We start from the raw sequence: 13071 nt of genomic DNA on the forward strand, positions 1-13071 counted from the left end.
AACTGAAAAGATATATAATAAAAGAGCAAGGAAAGAGTAGAGGAAGCGGTAGATATTAAACACATAAAATCTCCCTAGTTGGACACTTAGTTTCTTACACTCTGCTGTCCTGGAAAAAATCCAAGATATAAAGCAAGATTTTTTTGCATTGACTGACTCCTGGCTCTGTCTACTTACTCCTGTACTTACTGCTACTTGACCCTGGGCAAATGAGTTAATATGGTTCAATTTCCTCATTGACAAACACCCTACAGCGTTTTTGGAATACACATTATGTGCTTGGCAAGTATCAGGCACTCAGTAAGCCGTAGTTTTTATTACCTGACGGTAATCTAACAGCACACGATCTCAAAGTTAGTAAGCATCAGAAGCAAGAAACAAGACCCCAGCTCTCCCACTCCAGTCCAGCCCCACCTGGATACCTCTGAAAGGACCACTGAGTAGCTATCCCTTTGGCTGGAAGCGGATGTGGTGTTTTGAAGTAGCACAAAGTGCGACGCAGCAGGAAGGCGGGACTTCCGTCGCAACGGCTCCAGCATCTGCGGGACAGAGAAAACGAACCGAAACAGGTGGGAGGAACGCCCGCCGCCAGAGGGAGGTGTCCGGAAGCGCCCGGAGCAGGGACTACATTTCCCACAAGCCCGCGGGGCAGGGCGAGGGGCGGGCGTCGGGAACCTTACCGGACAGGCCTTGCCCGGCAATACTAAGGTAAATGCCGGCACTGCGGCTCCAAGGGAAGAGTAACTTAGAGTCTGCGCCTAGATTTGGACTAGTCACCCTCCTAACCCCTCCCGAACTGACAAAGGGACCTGGCGACTTTGGGATTTCCGGGCAGCAGGACTCCACCCCCAGAACCTATAGCAGTACCCCCGCCTTGGGCCTGGGGGCGCTTCCTAGATGCCTGAGGACGCGGGGCGATGTGCTAGAAAGGTGAAGGCCCAGGGTACCTCTTTCTAGGGTTGATGATCCGTACTGGTCCCTCGTTCGCCCCTCCCCCACGCCCTGGCGCCCATTAGCTCGGGCTGGAGCTGTACGGAGCCCGGATCTCTGGGGATCGAAGTCGGGGTTGGTGCAAGGGAAGGTGCTCTCCCTCCCCCCGCCCAGTCTAAGCAGCGGGCAACCTCCCCTCTCCTTTGGTTGTTGCTCGGACGTCCTTGTCTCGGGGCGGCTAAAGCTGTCAAAGACCTGCGAGCCAAGCACTGCTAAGCACCTCCATCCAGCATCCCTAATCCTTTCATCTACCCTTTCGGGTGTTAGGAAGATTGCCGCTGGAGAGGCTAAGTAACTTGCCCTAGGTCGCAGAACTTAAATGGCAGAATTTAAGGTTCGCACCAGGTCTCTCTGGATCTAAAGCTCTTTGCTTAAGTCCCATCACCTTTCTCAAACCTTAACCTAAGAGAGGAAAGGCGCTGGGGACCACAGTCATTTTTTTGCCCAGCGGTGCCTACACGCGCTGCAACCCCGCCTCTGCTGCCCTGGCGCCGACACAGCGGTCGGGCCTGTTCAAACAACGAGCCCGGGGCCCTCCGCCGATCCATCTCGCTGCTCTTCTTTTCCGCTTTCTCCGGCCCTTTTCCAGGGACAGACAGACGGCGCGCGTCATCGCCAAGGCTGCTGGGCGGGTGGGTGGAGTTTGCTGCGCGGCGACGGTGGCGGTAGAGAGTGGGTCCCCCCAAGACTCTGGGGCGGGGCTGCGGGGAGGGCGCGGACGGACAGACGGACCTTGCCGGGATGGGGGGTGTGGCCGCTCCGCCAGGGTCCTGCGGGTGGGTCAGCGGCACAGCGACCACCAGTGCCCGGGGCCCCTCCGCCTTCTGCTAGAGATGCTCTTCCTCTCGGTGAGTTGTTTTTCTGTCTGGGCGGCCCGGCCTCCCCAGCCTAGGTCACGCCCCGGGGAGGAGGAAGGAGCCGGGCCATCTCAGACTGTGTGGCCTGGATAGGGCAGGGCCACGGGGAACTGACCAGCTGCGCTCCGGATCCTCCTCCCTTTGGGCATGTTGATCCGCGGCTGCGCTCCATGTTCCAGTTTCATGCAGGCTCCTGGGAAAGGTGGTGCTGCTGCTGCTGCCTGATTCCAGCCGACAGACCTTGGGACCGGGGCCGGCGCTGGAGGCTGGAGATGGCGGACACGAGATCCGTGCATGAAACCCGGTTTGAGGCGGCGGTGAAGGTGATCCAGAGTTTGCCGAAAAATGGTACGTGCATGCCCGGCTGGACAAGCCTTCTGCAGAGGCTTGAGGCCCCAGTTTCTGAATCTCACCTCCTTTAGCCTTCTTTCTGCTTCTAGTCTTGCTTATTTAACCTACTTCTTTTTTTGCGTTGAAAAGGCATGTAATTGAAGGGGAGGTGTCGGATGGGAATTAATTGCCTGCTGATCTTTCAAGCCTGAGACAAATATATTATCCAGATTTTAAGCAGTTTATATTGTTGTCGAAAGAAAAGTCCCTTAATGACTGCGGATTTGGGTATGTTTTTTAAAAATCTGGGATGGGGATGCCTAGGGCCGCATACTCATAAAGTCTACTTTTTGAAAACTTTTGATATGAAGGGAAAGAAAGGAAAGAACAACTATATTCATTTGTAAAAACGATTTCTCTTATTTTAAAAGTACATATATATTTACTACTTAAAAAAAAAAAAACCTGTTCTATGGTCCTAGTGTTCTCTTTTTCATACTCGTATGGGACCTTTGCACCTTGGATGAAAAGTCATTGGAGCTGTTCTTTCATATTTCGCCTGTCGTTTCTCTGGCTTCTGTCAAGATTTTTCTCTTTATCGTTGGTTTTGAGCAGTTTGATTATGATCTGTCTTGGTATGGTTTTCTTCATATTAATGCTGTTTGGGGTTTTGCAGAGCTTTTTGAATTTGTAATTTTATGTCTTTGACAAATGTTGGGAAGTTTAAGGCTGTTATTCAAATATTTGTTCGGTGGAGAGGCGTGGAAAGGGGGAATTTGACTTTTCACTTCATATCTTTCTGCAATAAACGTGTATTTTTCCACAATAAATGTGTATTTTTTTAATGATACTTTTAACTACTATCATTGTGCCAGAGTGTAAAACTAACTGAATATAACACTAATATACTACTATAGTATTTATTGTCATGTTCCCTATTTTCATTAATTATCATTTGGCTAAGTAATGAATGTTCAATACTATTAACAAACATTCATTAAGTGCAGATACAAAAGGTTTTGAAGACAAATATACACAAAATAGCTTTCCTTTTGTAATCTCAAACACCAAATTGGAGGAGGACATATGAGGGATTGAAAGAAGAGTGAATGAACAAAATGTAGAGAAATAACATAGGAACTTATTTAGGTATTGATTTTTTAAATGTCTGATGAAGAGAATTTACAGGAAGGCATGATTCTAAGAGTTTTGTTTAAATGGTACCTTCATCCTTACTTCTAAACCACACGTTTTTATATGTTTTGAAAATTGATAGAGCTAGACTTGATGATAGTTTGCTATCTTTGCTGATACCATATATCACTCATTAGGAAACCCATATAAGTGTAAATACAGTTTGTGTTTATATAACATTTAAAAAGGTATTGCCAAGTTAAGAACCTCTGCCAAAGGGCAGCTGGGTGGGGCAATGTTCAGTACTGTACTATTATCTCCTGAAACTAAACTGATAATAATTGAAGCAGAAGTATTGTTATAATGAATCATTAAATAGTTTTATAGTAAAACTTTTAAGTTTTGTCATCTGTCCTGGATTATTTTGCAGATATTCTTATAGTTTTTATGTTGCTTGTTGCTTAATCTTTATCTATGGCATAAAGTTATAATGAATCCTATAGCACCTATGTTTGGTATGCCCTTGACCTTTAGAAATTTATTTTCCTATATTATGTTTTAAACACATACATATCAAATGTATTGGGTTGGCCAAAAAGTTTGTTCAGGTTTTTCGGTAAGATGTTGTGTGTGAGCACCTTGAGGATAGAGGCTATACTTTATCTAGTGTCTTATACACAGAATATATTCAATATATGTTATTAGTTTTTGCTCTAACCTAATGTATATGTTACTCACCTTAACCAATAAACTTTTAAATCTCAGTTGATTGACTTACTGAAGATATTATGAGATGAGGCTTTTGATGTTTTAAATTTAGGTTTGTGTCATTTAAGTAGGTAACCATTTTTTTTTAAAATAGGTAACCATTTTTAACTATAGTTTCTCCATTTTTTTCCCCTCTGCTATATAAAGACTATATCATTGAAACACTGTATCTAATGGATACTCCTAAATGAGCATATATTGTGTAGCTAATTTATTATTGTGATTTTGGAATTAATTATTCACTCCTGGCCAAACCTGAAACACCAGCTCTCAGCTTGTCTGTGTTGTAATTTTCACAATGTTTATAAACTACTAGCTTTTGATTACTACATGTTATCAGATTATTATGCAAGCTGTGAAGTTTTAAAAACATCTTTTTACGGTTTTAATTTTTGTTTTTATAATAAAATTTGGAACAAAAGTAATGCACAATAAATGTAAATTTTTAAAAAATGCAAATAAGCAAAAAAGAAACTAGAAGTAATCTATATGTCTATGACAGCGATATCTATCCTCTTTTAACATTTTGACATGTTTCCTTCTACTCTGCTTTTTAAGTATATAAGTACTTATTTTGTAAAAATGGATTGTGCTGGATATGCTGTTTTAAACTGCTGTTTAACTCATTTTATAGTAGATCTTGAAACTTTTCTCATGCTATTTTTTATATTTTTCTACAGTAAAAATTTTAAGGGCGGTAGTTATAAATAATCCCATAATTTATGTATATCTTAATTATTTAGCCAGTTAGTTATTATAAAACATTTATATTCCAATTTTTCTCTCTCATGAAGAGTATTGCAACTTATAGCACTTGTTCAAACAATTTGAAAACTTTAAACATAAAAAAGTTTATTGATAAGCTAGAAACAAGTGAAGACTGATCCTCAAAAAATTGGCAGGTCCAAAACTATGGAGGTAGGAAGTGAGAAATCTATTTTATCTTGGATTAATTCTTTTTCTACCACAGTACACACTGGTTGGCTTTAGCCAAAGTTCCTAATCCCCTGAGAAATCGGAAATTTGGCCAAGAGAAGTTGAATTTCTTACTGTTGCAGTTTTATTAAGTAGAGTATACATTTAACTTTCATTTGTGCTATAGTCCACACAGTAGTGTGGTTTGTCACAATTTTTTAATAGAAATACCTTATTACAGTTGCATGATACAGTTATTCTATATTTTAATTTATTTTTTAAAATGACACTTGCCAGTTATTTTGGTTACATCTACAACATGTTTATTCTTTTATTCTCTTATTTATTGAACTATGTTAGGCATTGTTATTAAAGTGTAAAATCTCAGAGTATTTTCAAATCAAAGAAATAAACTGAGCCATAACTTTTGTTTCTGTAAAATAAGAATAAATTATCTGACCTGTTAATGAAATGTTAAAAAATCACTGTTAGTAAGCTAAGCATTAGCTCATCAATTGTGTTCTCCAAGTGATCTTACTTAATGTATGTTTCCAATAGGTTCATTCCAGCCAACAAATGAAATGATGCTCAAGTTCTATAGCTTTTATAAGCAGGCAACTGAAGGACCCTGTAAACTATCAAGGCCTGGATTCTGGGATCCTATTGGAAGATATAAATGGTAATTTTATGTAGAGAGCTATGAAAGAATTTTGAGTTTAATGACATAATTATCATATGACTGTTACTTATGTGGTTATGGATTATTCTGTGCACAAAGTATTCTAGGTACTGGATACATTTTTATCCTCTGTGTGCTCTTTTTTTTTTTTAAACAAGGGGTTTTTTTAAAAATAAATTTCTTTATTTATTTTTGGCTGCGTTGGGTCTTCATTGCTACATGCGGGCTTTCTCTAGTTGCAATGAGCGGGGTCTACTCTTTTTTGCCGTGTGCTGGCTTCTCAATGCGGTGCTTTCTCTTGTTGCGGACCGTGGGCTGTAGGCGCGTGGGCTTCAGTAGTTGTGGCATGTGGGCTCAGTAGTTGTGGCACATGGGCTTAGTTGCTCCATGGCATGTGGGATCTTCCTGGACCAGGGCTTGAACCTGTGTCCCTTGCATTGGCAGGTGGATTCTTAACCACTGCGCCACCAGGGAAGCCCCCTCTGTGTGCTCTTAACACAATTTCACACAAATAGGAAGGTCTTGGGGAAGAAAAGAAGACAATAAAACCAAAAGAGGTAGATTTATCAAAGATATAAAAGCATTTTCAATTAGTGTTTCCTTTTATGGAGTTTGTTCTTTTTATTATGCCAAGAATAAGTCCCAAACTATATTAAAGAAACAACAGACTCTTCTGCCTCTTTTACCTGCCAAGAAGAAGAGTGACCTCTTGCTTGTCAGGTGACCTTGTTTGCTTTGAGCCATTGAGATAATAAATAACTAGGAGCATGACTCAGGTTCTGCCTTACTTTTTCTCTAAGCTGTCACTCCTGTCCCACTGTACTTGAATAGAAATTTCATTTTTAATATATTTAATAGAATCACAGAATACCTCTGCCATGTTTCCAGTTGACTAACATTTGATGTTCTTAAACACTACTGAAGAGGTGACAAATGTCTAACAGGATGTCTGATGTCTAACATGACCATACGTCATGTATGTCAGGAACAGAGTGTGCTAATTGGCAGAGTAAGTCTTTAAGAGCCACATGTTTTGATGGCTAAGTTTCTTCACCCTGCATTGGAAGTCCTTAAACTCCTTTGGGTATTTCTTTCTTTTTTTTTTTTTAACATCTTTATTGGAGTATAATTGCTTTACAATGGTATGTTAGTTTCTGCTGTATAACAAAGTGAATCAGCTATACATACACATACATCCCCATATTGCCTCCCTCTTGTGTCTCCCTCCCACCCTATCCCACCCTTCTACGTGGTCACAAAGCACCGAGCTGATCTCCCTTTGCTATGTGGCTGCTTCCCACTAGCTATTTTACATTTGGTAGTATATATAAGTCCATGCCCCTCTCTCACTTTGTCCCAGCTTACCCTTCCCCCTCCCCGTGTCCTCAAGTCCATTCTCTATGTCTGCGTCTTTATTCCTGTCCTGCCTCTAGGTTCTTCAGAACCTTTTTTTTTTTTTTTTTTAGATTCCATATATATGTGTTAGCATTTGGTATTTATTTTTCTCTTTCTGACTTACTTCACTCTGTTTGACAGTCTCTGGGTCCATCCACCTCACTACAAATAACTCAATTTCGTTTCTTTTTATGGCTGAGTAATATTCCATTGTATATATGTGTCACATCTTTATCCATTCATCTGTTGATGGACACTTAGGTTGCTTCTATGTCCTGGCTATTGTAAATAGAGCTTCAATGAACATTGTGGTACATGACTCTTTTTGAATTATGGTTTTCTCAGGGTATATGCCCAGTAGTGGGATTGCTGGGTCATATGGAAGTTCTATTTTTAGTTTTTTAAGGAACCTCCATACTGTTCTCCATAGTGGCTGTATCAATTTACATTCCCACCAGCAGTGCAAGAGGGTTCCCTTTTCTCCACACCCTCTCCAGCATTTATTGTCTATAGATTTTTTGATGATGGCCATTCTGACTGGTGTGAGGTGATACCTCATCTTTGAGGATTTCTTAGTCCTGTACTTTCCTCTAAGGTCTTTATGACTAGTCATATTAGGTTAAATGTAAGAGCAATATGTTATTTAAGCTGTTTGAAGAAAACTTATTTATTTACTTAATGATTTTCCTCAGAATTGACCTTTGGTGGAGTTAAACTGCTTCTGAAAAATATCTCTAAAATGAGAGGTTTTCTTTTTAGGCAAAAATTTCAAAGGGCTCTTCTCATTATTTGAGGCTTTAAAATTTTCCTGCCCCTCACATTTTCATTTTTTTTTTAGAGGTAAGAAACCTTTTCCATTTTTCAAGTGTTAGACTCTTATTTTTTAATATAAATTTATTTATTTTTATTTATTTATTACTTTTGGCTGCCTTGGGTCTTCGTTGCTGCGCGTGGGCTTTCTCTAGTTGTGGCGAGTGGGGGCTGCTCCTCATTGCGGTGCGTGGGCTTCTCATTGCAGTCGCTTCTCTTGCTGTGGAACATGGGCTCTAGGCGCGTGGACTGTAGAATGCAGGCATGGGCTTCCCTGGTGGCGCAGTGGTTAAGAATCCGCCTGCCTATACAGGAGACACGGGTTCGAGCCCTGGTCCGGGAAGATCCCACATGCTGCGGAGCAACTAATTCTGTGCGCCACAACTACTGAGCCTGCGCTCTAGTGCCCGTGAGCCACAACTACTGAGCCCGTGAGCCACAACTGCTGAAGCCCAGGCGCCTAGAGCCCGTGCTCCACAACAAGCCACCACAATGAGAAGCCCGTGCACCGCAACGAAGAGTAGTCCCTGGTCGCCACAACTAGAGAAAGCCCATGTGCAGCAACGAAGACCCAATGCAGCCAAAAATAAATAAATAAATAATTAATTTAAAAAAATTAACCAAAACTTCTGTTCATTTAAAACATGACTGTGACCGTTCATGTAGTTTCTAAAATGTTCATTTTTGTCACTGTTATTTATAATGATATAAAGACTTTTAAAGAGTTCTTAGCAAATAATTATGAACAGTCTATGGTCTGTATAATCTATATAGAGATTATAGAGACTATATAATGTAGTCCCTATAATCTATGGTCTATAGATAGGTTTTATACTAATTAGTTTTAGCTACTATTTAATTTGCCATTTTATTCACTGTGATATTTTTCTTCAAGGTGGCACATTTAAAGAGATCCTTTGGAAACATTAATATAGCTTTAAGTAAGGCCTGTTTTAAATTAATGATCCTATAGCAATAACTATAAATTGTATTCTGAGCAATTGAAATCAGGTGTCTTTCTGTAGTTAATTGGATATTTTTATTTCTAGGGATGCTTGGAGTTCATTGGGTGATATGACCAAAGAGGAAGCCATGATTGCATACGTTGAAGAAATGAAAAAGGTAGGGAAAATAATTCACAATAGAAAATAAAACTACTTAGAGCAGTTTTTTTAAGAAAATATTTATTTATTTATTTATTTTGGCTGTGCCGGGTCTTAGCTGTGGCCCACGGGATCTTCGTTGAGGCATGTGGGCTCTTTAGTTGCGGCATGAATGTGGGATTTAGTTCCCCGACAAGGGATCGTACCTGGGCCCCCTGCACTGGGAGCACAGAGTCCTACCCATTGGACCACCAGGGAGGTCCCTATTTAGAGCAGCTTTGATTTAGTTTTGTTATCAAGCAAATTAGCTGCTTTGTTTTTAGGAACAAAGAGATTGTAATGTGTTAGAATATAGAATTTAGTTTATTGAGTTTATCAGGGCTTTATCTGTCTCATCAAAGTTCATCTTAAGGTAAATGTTTTTTCCTTCAGATGTGTCACATTGTGGGGACATGCTCTTTTCTTTTCTTTTCTTAAATAAATTAATTTATTTTATTTTATTTATTTTTGGCTGCGTTGGGTCTTTGTTGCTGCACGCGGGCCTTCCCAAGTTGCAGCGAGTGGCTACTCTTTGTTGTGGTGCGCGGGCTTCTCATTGCAATGGCTTCTTGTCGTGGAGCATGGACTCTAGGCACGTGGGCTTCTGTAGTTGTGGCACACGGGCTCAGTAGTTGTGGCTTGTGGGCTGCGCAGGCTCAGTAGTTGTGGCATACGGGCTTAGGTGCTCTGTGGCATGTGGGAATCTTCCCGGACCAGGGATCGAACCTGTGTCCCCTGCATTGGAAGGCGGATTCTTAACCACTGTGCCACCAGAGAATTCCCGTGTTTTCATTTTTTTCATCTTTCTTATCTTTCTCTATCGTTGACTTCTGCAGAAAGTATATAGATAGGAATCTTTTTTTTTTTTTTTTTTTCTTGCTGTATGTGGGCCTCTCACTGTTGTGGCCTCTCCCGTTGTGGAGCACAGGCTCCGGACGCGCAGGCCCAGCGGCCACGGCCAACGGGCCCAGCCGCTCCGCGGCATGTGGGATTCTCCCAGACTGGGGAATGAACCCGTGTCCCCTGCATCGGCAGGCAGACTCTCAACCACTGCGCCACCAGGGAAGCCCAGGAATCTTTTCAAATACTGATTTCCCTTACTCAGGAGTGTGGGACTTAACTGGGCTGTCTTGAAAACATTTCTGTTTTCAAACTTTTTATGAGAAATAGGTAACAAGACTGCCCAACAGTGTTCTCATACAAGTGTTGACTCATAAGTTGAGACGTTTCTATCACTGGATTTATCAGTAACAAGCATTTTTCTGTGAATGTAAAAATCCTTCAGAAGCAGAATAAGACAAGGATGCTTTTAGTTTCTCTGGTAACTAGTAAAGAGGGCATTCTTTATTAACTAGCTCTTCAAGGAGCAAATTAATGAAGAAATCATGGATTTTTAAAGATGATCTTACTGCCTTTTTATAAAGGAACACTTGTATTGATATGTTGGTAATGGATCAGAAGTTGTGAAATCTAGATCTGTATAATAATCTTAAATAATCTTTGAACATAGAGAAAATATGTAAAAAAGGAATGTTTTTTTGCCAGATGCTTTGATAGTATTAATCTCTGTAGTAATTTTTATTTGGTAGATTCAGAGTAATTTGTTTTGTTTTAATGTCTTCTGCATTGCTCAAAGTTGTGCACTTCGTTACATTTTCACAATTTTTATTTGGTGGACTTTGTCTTTCTATAAAAGAGGTCAGAGCTTAGTTCTTTTGGCTGTTAAGTATATCAGTAGCAGAACAAAGGAGTCTTTCAAAAGCAGAGAGAGAACGATAATGTACAGCTTTGGTTTGATAACATTCTTTTTTCTTTAAATATTGTTATAATCTTTCCTCATTCCCTCCATTTTAACTATTTAGTGGTAATTACTTTTAATTGTATGTTGTAGATTGAGACAGAAAAGACGTGTGTATATATATATCCTATTATTTAAAAAAAGAAAGAAAACCAATAATGGTATCATATTAAACATACTGTGCAGCTACTAGCTTTTTGCCTGTAAAAAAAACATAGATATTTTTCCAGTCAGCACACACAGAACTAATCATAGTCTTTTTAATATCTGCAAAATATTCTATATATAGAAATACTTTATTTTGTCAGTCATCAGTTGATGTTTCTTTATTTGAATACTTTTTCACCTAATTTACCTTGCTCTTTAAACTTGATGATTCTAAATTGGCCCGTAGTTATGAAGGTGTCTGAAAGTGGTTGCCATTTCCTACTTTACTTAACACCCTTTTAAAAACACTACCTTGGTGTTAAAGAACACACAATAATTTTACTCTAACCCCACAATTTTCTATTTTATTTTACATTAGGGCCTTTAGTGCTTAATGCACAATCTATAGCTTATTGTATAAAATTTTACACGAAGCTTATGTAAAATAGTTTTGAAAATGAGAACGCTTTTAAATCTTTACTTGAAATTTTCCTAGGGTGGTATAGGCATCAATATATAATTAACATAGATACTTTCAGGAGTCTGTAAAAGCACTTCAAATCTCAAAGTTATCAGTAAGTAAATTATAAATATATTATTTGGTGCTAGTGTGGATCACATTAATAGTTGGTTTTCACAGGATTTGTTTCTTTTGATTACAGATTCTTGAAACTATGCCAATGACTGAAAAAGTTGAAGAATTGCTACATGTCATTGGTCCGTTTTATGAAATTATAGAAGACAAAAAGAGTGGCAGAAGTTCTGATTTAACCTCAGGTTGGACTCTTTTACCTAGTTTTTCGTTCAGCAGCTGATACATTATGCATGCATTAATATTTATATTATATGTCTAATTTTTTTTTTTTACTTTCACATGCCAGTCCGAGTGGAGAAAATCTCTAAATACTTAGAAGGTAGGAATAATGAAATCCATGTGAAACTTAGGTTTAAAATTTATATGCCAAAAGAACTCTGCACAAATTTATATAACTTATGGGCTTTTCACTCAAGAGTTTTCTTTCAAGCAAATACATTGCACCAACTTCCAAAATATTATAAACCTAATTTTTTTTTCAGAGTTTTAAAAAAAATTTATTTTATATTGGAGCATAGTTGATTAACAATGTTGTGTTAGCTTCAGTGTACAGCGAAGTGATTCAGTTATACATATACATGTATCTATTCTTTTTCAAATTACTTTCCCATTTAGGTTATTACAGAATATTGAGCAGAGTTCCCTGTGCTATTCAGTAGGTGCTTGTTGGTATAAACCGTAAGTTTTACCCTTAGGTTATTAAAACATGACAGACGGTTCATTTGTATACAAAATTATAACAGAATTCATGGTTTTATTTTTATGATTCATATTTTCTATTTTGATTTATTAATTATATTAGCTATTATATTGCTATGGCTGAAATGACTTGCTAGCTAATTTTAAGTGAATATGTTTGTAGTATGGTTTAACTCTAGTGTAGCTAGCTAAAACAAGACGTCAGTGAATTCACCTCACTTGGTCTTTTTTTTTTTAGAGTTCTGTTTTCATGTTCTCAGTAACGAATTGAAAGTCTTATCTTTTTACGTACTAGCAGGAGCTGAATAATCTGCAGATTTGCTGGTATTAACCGTAAACATTTGCTCTTTAAATTGTTTTAGAAAATAGAGTGAAATGAGCTCCTAAGAGTCATTCTAAATGACAATTATATATGTTTTAAATAAAAATCAGCCTGCCCATCCTTTTTTTTTTCCTGGCATTCCATTCACAAGGCATCTTTTACTAATTGATCAAAATATTAATCTTCCTGTTCTGTCATAAGGCCTGCAGTTTGTGTCCGCCACACTAACTGATGGTGACTTTTACTGGGCATAACTCTGTACCACACCCTCTGTTTCTGATTTGTCTACCTAGAGGGGTCAAATATTAACAAATAATCTTCTTTATAATTCATAATTTTTCAAGTCAGAAAAAAAATTAAATGTTTTCTGTTTGTGAAGTGTGTTATTAGGATGCAGAGGGGAATAAATCAGGACCTGCTTTGGTTGTGTCCAGCCAACTGCCAGAGGCAAATGTTGAAACAGCTATAGCTATAAAAACAAGGAAGAGTG

The 13071-nt window shown here is 38.9% G+C and overlaps 1 protein-coding gene across 11 annotated transcripts in view; it reads left to right on the top strand.

Moving 5' to 3' along the window:
• The first annotated feature begins 640 nt into the window (after nucleotides 1-640).
• Nucleotides 641-13071, top strand: part of ACBD5 (acyl-CoA binding domain containing 5) — a 34966-nt gene continuing 22535 nt past the window's right edge. The window contains exons 1-6 of one of the 11 annotated variants that reach the window (XM_032623064.1): nucleotides 653-708; nucleotides 2027-2195; nucleotides 5553-5673; nucleotides 8928-9000; nucleotides 11628-11742; nucleotides 11847-11879. In XM_032623064.1, the coding sequence (XP_032478955.1) occupies nucleotides 2120-2195; nucleotides 5553-5673; nucleotides 8928-9000; nucleotides 11628-11742; nucleotides 11847-11879 (418 nt within the window). In that variant the 5' untranslated portion in view covers nucleotides 653-708; nucleotides 2027-2119. Of the gene's footprint in view, nucleotides 709-884; nucleotides 931-960; nucleotides 1839-2026; nucleotides 2196-5552; nucleotides 5674-8927; nucleotides 9001-11627; nucleotides 11743-11846; nucleotides 11880-13071 lie in introns of those variants that run through there. The other 10 variants (XM_032623065.1, XM_032623059.1, XM_032623068.1 and 7 more) reach the window with 10 other exon arrangements.

The sequence above is a fragment of the Phocoena sinus genome, chromosome 2 (genome assembly GCF_008692025.1).
Source record: "Phocoena sinus isolate mPhoSin1 chromosome 2, mPhoSin1.pri, whole genome shotgun sequence".
Classification (NCBI taxonomy): domain Eukaryota; kingdom Metazoa; phylum Chordata; class Mammalia; order Artiodactyla; family Phocoenidae; genus Phocoena; species Phocoena sinus.